Source organism: Squalius cephalus (genome assembly GCF_949319135.1).
Source record: "Squalius cephalus genome assembly, chromosome: 15".
In the NCBI taxonomy this organism is placed as follows: domain Eukaryota; kingdom Metazoa; phylum Chordata; class Actinopteri; order Cypriniformes; family Leuciscidae; genus Squalius; species Squalius cephalus.
Window position 1 is genome coordinate 13,210,715 of NC_137136.1, and position 8,550 is coordinate 13,219,264.

General features: G+C 37.0%; 1 protein-coding gene across 1 annotated transcript; it reads left to right on the top strand.

The window, feature by feature from the left end:
* The first annotated feature begins 400 nt into the window (after window positions 1-400).
* On the top strand, window positions 401-7,308 carry cdc42l (cell division cycle 42, like). The gene is made up of 6 exons (XM_079894516.1): window positions 401-511; window positions 1,408-1,512; window positions 1,766-1,838; window positions 2,947-3,056; window positions 5,959-6,156; window positions 6,270-7,308. The coding sequence occupies exons 2-6, from the start codon at window positions 1,408-1,410 to the stop codon at window positions 6,357-6,359; spliced, it is 576 nt and encodes a 191-aa protein (XP_079750642.1). The 5' UTR covers window positions 401-511; the 3' UTR covers window positions 6,360-7,308.
* Window positions 7,309-8,550: the final 1,242 nt, after the last annotated feature.

Sequence of the window (8,550 nt, forward strand, 5' to 3'; positions counted from 1 at the left end):
GCTAAAACTTTTTGACTGCACAAAAACTTGTCCTCCATGACTTGCACCCTTTGGATAATAGCCAACAAAAATATGGGTTTAGCAGCCCCCTAGTGTGTTCATGATAAGGACTTTTTTTAAAATTATAAATTGTATGTATTAATATAATATATTGGCTAATAGAAATGGAAATTAAAAAACATTTTAATCATAGACATATAATGATTTTACTAGCATTCTCAAACCTTTGGACCACACGCTTTCCATTCTTCATTATTCTAATGGAGGGGGGATATGTAATTTTTGACGTATTCCATATGAAAGTATAAATGAAAAATTTGTATACTCCTAAGAAGCCCTCGTGCGCCCCTGGCGGCCGCTTGAGCGGAACTGCAGCCTGCGTTGGGCGTGTGCGCAGAGTGGGCATGCTGAATATCGCAGAGTCTACAACTGGACGTTTTTCGCTTTCATCACGTCAGATTGATACTCTCAAACCCGGACGTAACCAACGCCTAGTCGCCGGAGAGGAACGGTAAGTAATTCTCAATCTGTAGCATTATTTTATATGGCTTTTATTCGATCAACTTGTATTTAAACAGTACACGTCCTTTGTCAGGCTTTACCGTTGTGTAATTTTGATTTAGGGTGATTTGTGGCCTCTCGGCAGTGCTAGCGCGTTAGCTTAGCCTCGCAGCATCCTGTCGCCTTCTTTACACAAAACTTTGATTTACTTCACTGCTGACAAATCTCTTCAGGATTATTTTCGTTTTCTATAATAACCCCAAACTACCAATTTCTTCACCATTCACTGTAGTATTCAATTAAGTAGATTTATCAGGTGAAGTGTATAACTTTATTGGTGGGGGAAGAAAGTTGAATTAAATCATTCTAATGTAAAATCCGACTTTTAATATTAATAAAATGAGTCCCGTGTCGTGTTTAGAAAACAAACACAGCCTTGAATCAACGGTAAACAGGAGCATTAGTGTTTTACTTTAAAGCTATCAGGTTTTCGTTTGTTTTATTGTCCTTAATTGGTGAACAAAATAAAGACGAAAAGTTTAAATAAGGTTTAATATAAAAAATAAAATTCAGAAACTGCAATGAATCTGAAAAGCAGGCGATATTGTTAGTGCGAGAATGACAAAGTAATAAAGCCTTCCTCTAAGCAGCGTTAATATGCGGAAGCAAATAAAATCGGACACATTCTTGTAGATGTCTCTCTGTATGCCTGCCTTTGTCTCTGAAATCTAATCACATCACTTAGGGCTTATTGACAATTCTGGTAAATGCATTCACCCTGACATTGGCGACAGTGAACGGTGGGACTAAACGAAACTAATGATTCCTAAATGAGGTATTTCTGAATCCCATGAGAGCCAATGTAAGTGATAACATAATTTTCATCCATTCTCTTTTACCATATAGATGCAGACCATAAAGTGTGTGGTGGTTGGAGATGGAGCTGTCGGAAAGACCTGCCTCCTCATCTCATACACAACCAACAAATTCCCCTCTGAATATGTTCCCACGGTAACGGAGTAAAGGGTGGTGGGCTCTGGGTCATTGATTTTGGGGAAGGGGGCACAGTGAATGAATGATTATGAGTAATAATTCTAGCTATTATCTATTGTGTGCCTTGTGCCGTTTCAAATTAGGAGCTCTCATGTATGTGTATGTCAAAGGATATTTGATTAGATTATTTTAGAAATCTTTTTAGTGTTAGATGTGTAGTGTTGTCTGAAATACAATGTATATAAATGAGTTATTTTTGTTTGTTTTGCAGGTTTTTGACAACTATGCTGTCACAGTGATGATCGGAGGGGAACCGTATACGCTGGGGCTTTTCGACACAGCAGGTAATGCGGTCTGGCGCTTGTTTACTCTAGACATTAATCTGATTTGATTGCCCACACTGTAATTTTTTTAATGTAATGATGACTGATTTGTTCAGTCAGTATCTAGTACATCAACTTTGGTAACCATAATATTGACTTAAGTGTCAACATGATACCAAGAGATATGAGAGAATAGCTGTCTCTGTGGAAAAAGAAGATGGAAAACTGGAAATTTGGCCTCTGCTCATTTCTATCTTGCCACGGTGCTGAACTCATGAGAAAACATAAGTTACAGGCTTTTTATGCAATAATTCATACCGTTTAGACCCGCTGACTTATTTGCTTATTCACTATTCAGTATTCACTATCTAGTGAATGTCACACAGTTCAGTATACGAGGAGCAAAAATGTGTATTCGGATATGGCTTTAGACATTAAAACACATTTGATGATGTTACATATGTATGCCACAGCCTGATAAAAACTATTTTATTTTGATATAGGATAAGGATTTATTAATGAAGTGGTGAAACAATAAGAAAAAATGGTCCGATATAAAATATACACTGTGACTACCATTCAAAAGTTTGCAAATTAAAACTTTTATTCACTAAGGACACATTAAATTGATTAAAAGTGGCGGTAAAGACATTTATAATGAGAGATAAGATTTCTATTAATCAAAAAATCCTAAAAAATGTACCATGGTTTCCACGAAAATATTAACCAGCACAACCATTTTCAACATTGATGATAATGATAAAAAAAAAAAAATAAATAAATAAATAAATATATATATATATATATATATATATATATATATATATATATATATATAATAAAATAGAAAACTTTATTTTAATTGGTAGTAATATTTCACAGTACTACCGTTATTACTGTATTTTTGATTTAAAAATGCTGCCTTGGTGAGTATAAGACAAATTAAAAAACCCTTACCAAACCCAAACTTTTAAATGATAGTGTACATTAATTTATAATTTCCTCTTGCTGTTTTTCAAGATGGATTGAATTTCTCAATCTTTGCTGTTGTGTTCAAAAGCTGCGTCTCAAATGACTCTCAGAGTAGAAGAGAGGCTGTAATGAACTGCATCTGTTTCTGTTCTCTCAGGTCAGGAAGACTACGACAGACTTCGACCTCTCAGCTATCCGCAGACAGACGTATTCCTTGTTTGCTTCTCTGTTGTTTCTCCTTCCTCCTTTGAGAATGTGAAAGAGAAGGTGGGTGTTTATTAAGTGCTTTCTGCTTTCTTGCTTGTCTCACTGTTTGGGCATCAGGACATGGAAGAGTTACCTTTCTCTGATAGGCTTATTGACATCATTACTGCGTGGTATACTAAACTATGTCATGATTTAGTGTTTACATTTTCAGTTTACTATTCCCCCATATTTATGGCATGGTATCATGTACAGATACATTACAGTGTTGATACATTCTTTAACAGCATAGTATGTTTCAGTCAGGTTTTACTTTGATGACACTGACGTCACATGTTTAGTGTCATTAAAACACACACTTAGCAGTACCTGATTTTCCTGCTGGACTTGGAGAATGGAACTCATGTGAATAGATCTATTTAAACTGATCATCAGTGTGTACGTGAAAAGCACACTCATTGCACCTCGGTGTGCATCAGATTTATGTAGAGATTTTGTATTTGTTAGTCGTTTTCTCTTCAGATTTATAGTGTTGAGTCCTTAAAGGAATAGGTCACTCAAAAATACTCACCCTCAAGCCATTCTAGGTGTATGTGACATTCTTCCTTCAGTCGAACACTATCAAAGTTATAATAAATAATATCCTTGCTCTTCCCACCTTTGTTATGGCATCGAATAGTTTTTGAAGCTCCAAAAAGCGCATCCATCCATTATAAAAGTAATCCATATGACTCCAATGGGTTAATAAATGCCTTTCTGAAGTGAAGCAATGAGTTTTTGTAAGAAAACATGCGTGCGTTCACAAGAGAGTCGAGTTCCGGCGGAAGGTTGTCATACGACATATGACGTAATCAAACCATAAGCTTCGGTGAGATTTAACGAATGTGGAAGTGCAGAGGACAGAGCTGAACAAAACTCTGGTCACAAATTAGAAGTCTAAAATGAGAAGTTAAAAAGTCTGAAGATTTCGATATAAGAGAATAGGGGCTACGTCGGGTCAGAGCTAGAGGTCAACCGATTGATCGGTTTTGTCGATTGATCGCTGGATCAACGCTGGAACGCATCGGTTATCGACAAAAATCCATACTGATAGTTTTGGGTTGCGTCAGTTGCTGGAGCGGCTGAGAAGGGTCCGCTGTCATTATACAGCACGAGAGCGGCCTCTAGAGGCAAAATAAAACCTATCACTGACGCCTCGTGGAGTTTGTTTTGACACGTGAGACTGCGCGCTGCACAGAGCGGGAGACTTCAGATGCAAATTTAAAATAGACAATCAATCGGTATGTTATACAGTACACTACCCTATGTTTTATCATATCATTATAAAGTAATTAGTTTGTTGACTAGATGCTGCATTAGAGGAGAACAGCAGTTTGTTTGCTGTCGTGGCTGGGAGGACGCTAACATTAGTAGCACCTCAAGCAGTTTAAATAATGTGACAAAAACACACGCAAGCCTGACCCAAATGTTTAATGTCACAAATTGTTACCATTTGTTTGCATTAGTTTATACCAATCCAGCTGGTCACTTTTATGCATTCCTTAGCCAAAATAAGTTGCATATTTAAAGCTAGCGACGCGAGACCCTGATATGTTCATGCAGCCGACAGAAACAAACAAATCAGAAATGCATTCAATTTTAACATTTACTAATACAATTTTAAATGTTACAATTTTAAATCTGTTAACTTTAGTTAATGCACTATGAACTAGCATGAATGATAAAGGTATATTTAAAATATTAATATTTATTTATATTTAAAAAGTACAGTACATTTTCATGGTTCAGTACTGTTCTTTTTTATTTCTGTAATAAAATTTAGTTTGAGCATTATTACTTTGAGCGCTAACCCGGACGTCGAGGTCACTTCCGTGATTTGGGAAAAGCCCGGGTATTTTTGGCATATCAAAAAAAAAAAAAAAAAATTTCTGAGGTGTTGACAACTTAGTGTTAACTAATAATTGTTGCAAACTGATACTACAAACAAAATATTACTGCATTCCTGGAACTGGACGTCGATACACTACATCCTTATGCATCGCTTTCTGCCAGGACTTTTACGGGCTTTTCCCAAATCATGGAAGTGACCTCGACGTCCGGGTTAGCTGTTTGGCTTGAGGTCATGATGCAAAGGACCCTAGGTTGAAATTACTCTGAACCATCCCTTTAAAGGTGCTCTAAGGGATGTTGGGTTGACGTTTAAAGTATTGTCAAACAAAACGGAGGCTAGCTAGACCCTCCCTCCTCCTCATCCGCGCACTAACCCCCCAAACCCCACCCCAAATCCTTCTTGTCGGTTATTGGCTGGAACAGTTTGTTATGTTTCGTGGTGCGGGTTAGCCCAGTTTGTTTTTGTTGCCGTTTGTGGAGCCTGGGGTGTCTACAGAGACTGCGTTTTTTTACAGTGTGTTCAGGGGACAGGCAGCTAGCAGATGGTGAGGAGATGTTTGCTGTATGTGACAAAAAATGTTTTGGCCTAAAAAACGCGTGACATCGCTTAGAGCAGCTTTAAATGAAAGATAAAATATGATAGAGCAACATAATGAACAGTTAAAGTAACAGAAGCTCATACAATACATTTTAACATGCTTAAGCATGAAAATAACTGAAGGAAATAAATATTTACTAAACAAATTAAGCCAACTAATTATATATATTCTTTTGGTTTCTCTACCCAATATATAAGAAAATGCAGTGAAAATACAGGTATCAGTATCAGCAATTACCAAAAATGAAAGTGGTATTGGTGCATCGCTAATATAAAGTGATCAATTGGACTAAAATTGGTTATCAGGAAAATGTTTTATCACCTCCGTGATTCTCTGTCGATGGTCAGATTATCTTATCCAGTTTTGCACACTTTGTAATTCTGAGTTTGTTGGGATGTTTGTTTCTGATTGTGCTATGATAAATAGCTCTCTATACTCTCTCACCATTCATTTTTCCCCCTCTCTCTTTCTCTAAGTGGGTACCGGAGATCTCTCACCACTGTCCACGCACTCCATTCCTTCTGGTGGGCACTCAGGTTGACCTGAGGGACGACAGTAACACTGTGGAAAAACTTGCCAAAAACAAGCAGCGCCCCATATCGCCTGAGAGCGGGGAGAAGCTGGCCAGAGACCTCAGAGCTGTCAAATACGTGGAGTGCTCCGCCCTCACACAGGTTAAAAGAGCAGCCGCACACACACCTATGACGACATAACAGCCTTCATCTCTTATCATCACCCATGTGACCTACTGCAAATGATGTTTCATTTTATGATCTCTTTCTTACAGAGAGGCCTTAAGAACGTTTTCGACGAGGCAATACTCGCTGCCCTTGAACCTCCAGAGACCAAACCCAAGAAGCGCTGCATCCTTTTGTAGGAACACAAGCAGTGGGTTTTGCGCTCACTCCAACTAGAGAGGCAGAGAAAAGGAAACATTCTGGTGGGGTTTTTAAGTTTGGTAGGGCTTGGATTTGGAGTAGAGTTATTATTGGGAAAAATCATGGGAACAAAACAGCAAAAAAAGAAAACGTGATACTTGAGGAATTTGGCAACAAACATGGTATTGCAAACAAATAAATGCACACTGTGCCTTTCTAAATGTTTCTAGAAGAATGGAAGAAATTAGAGAACCCTGTAACCAATAACACCCTTACAAACAAAGATAAAAAAAGATACAGGCGCACTTTATGCATGTGATGCCTACAGAACAACATAAAGATCCACTTTAATGCTTTAAGTGTCAATTACATGTAATCGATCCCAAAAAAAATGTGCGACAGTGGCACAAATATATGAGATTAAATGCTTCAGGTTTCTGATCGCCATCAAAATGATGATTTGAAATGCTTTTGCTGGACAAATGTCGGGTTTGTCCCTGACACATGCTTTGCTCTAAGCTGCACAAGGGTGGTTAGCACACAATGTCTAAAAACAGCACATTTCATGAAGTGTAAAGCCGAACATGCTGACTGCTCTGATGAGCGCTTCTGCAGGGCTCAGCTATTTGCTCTAACCTGTGGATAGTGTGCGTGCAGTAAGCTGATTTCAGCTTTCTTGAATTTCTTCAGTTGAGCATTTTCGCTACATTGCAAAATTGCCATGGGCACAAAGGCGATTCTTGACAAATTTGCCTTTTAGTGTTGCTTTAGGGTCTGTTTTCAGTTTTTAATGTTGCGTTTTTGCCAGTTCTAGACGTTGGACTCACACGACACCTCTAGGCAGGTTCTGTCCTATATGTGGTCACTTACTGTTGTTAATACGTACTGGACTGTATCTGGCACAAAAGCAAGCTAACGTTATTGGTTTGGGCGTATAATTAGCTCTAATCACTGACAATGGCGTTGAATAGAACATATACAAAAATAAACCGTAACAATTTTAGATATTTTAATTATTAAAAACAGTTTTTATGTTGGATCAGAGTGTTATGGCTATAGGAATCTCACACTATGGCCACATCCCCTCCGAAGTAACGTGTTATATGGTTTATAAGAGAGTTTGGGACATTTTGTGGGAGCCAATGGATTCTTAGTTCACAAGCATTTGTTTCTTCCTGTATGAGCCAGACTGTTCTCCTCTTCTGTGGTTCATGCTCCTAGAATCTCTTAAGTGCATTTACTCTCGAGCCATGCAGTGCCTTCTGCTGGCTGTTTAGAAAACTGAATTTTATTTTTTGTTTTTTGCCTTTTTCTCTTTTTGTTTTGACTTGGAGTATGATGTATTAAATGTATTACTGTTTTTCTCTTGGGTGAATGAATTTAGTGGTGCCACATTTTGAAACTTGAGTTTTTTTTATGATTTTTTTTTTTTTTTTTTTGCTAGAGTACCATTTGATTGTGATTTTATTAATAAAATAACAAATTGAAATGTAATATTTTGAATAACCGATTATAACAGTCGTGTGAGTAAAAAGGATGATAACTGATGATGACGGTTTATAATGTGGCCTTTTCTTAGTCAAGTTCTGCGGTGTTTGGAATCTCACTATATTTGTAATAAAAGTGGTGCGACTGACACAGCTGTATTTGTATCCTGCTTATTAGATTATTATGGTATTTGGTGGTGTGTGTCAGCAGACAAACGTTAAAGCATGTACACTTCAAAAGTTTGAGGTTAATTTTCTTTTCTTTTTTTAAAGAAATTAATACTTTTATTCAGCAAAGTGGCAGTAAAGAGATTTCTATTTCAAATTAGTGCTGTTCTTTTAAACTTTATTCATCAAAGAATCCAGAAAAAAAAGTTTCCACAAAAATATAACCAGAAAATCATTGATTAGAAATGTTTTTTGATCACTAAATCACAGTGATTTATCAATTAGAATGATTTCTGAAGGATCATGTGGCAGTGAAGACTGGAGTAATGATCCTGAAAATTCAGCTTTGCCATCACAGGAATAAATTACATTTTAAAATGAAGTTATGTTTTACTGTTTTTGGTCCAATAAATGGAGCCTCGATGAGCATAAGAGACGACTTTCAAAAATTCCTATACCTACCCCAACATTAGTGTAAATATTCATTTAAAATGTATCAATCCATAATTAACAAACAAAACCACTTTCCACATTT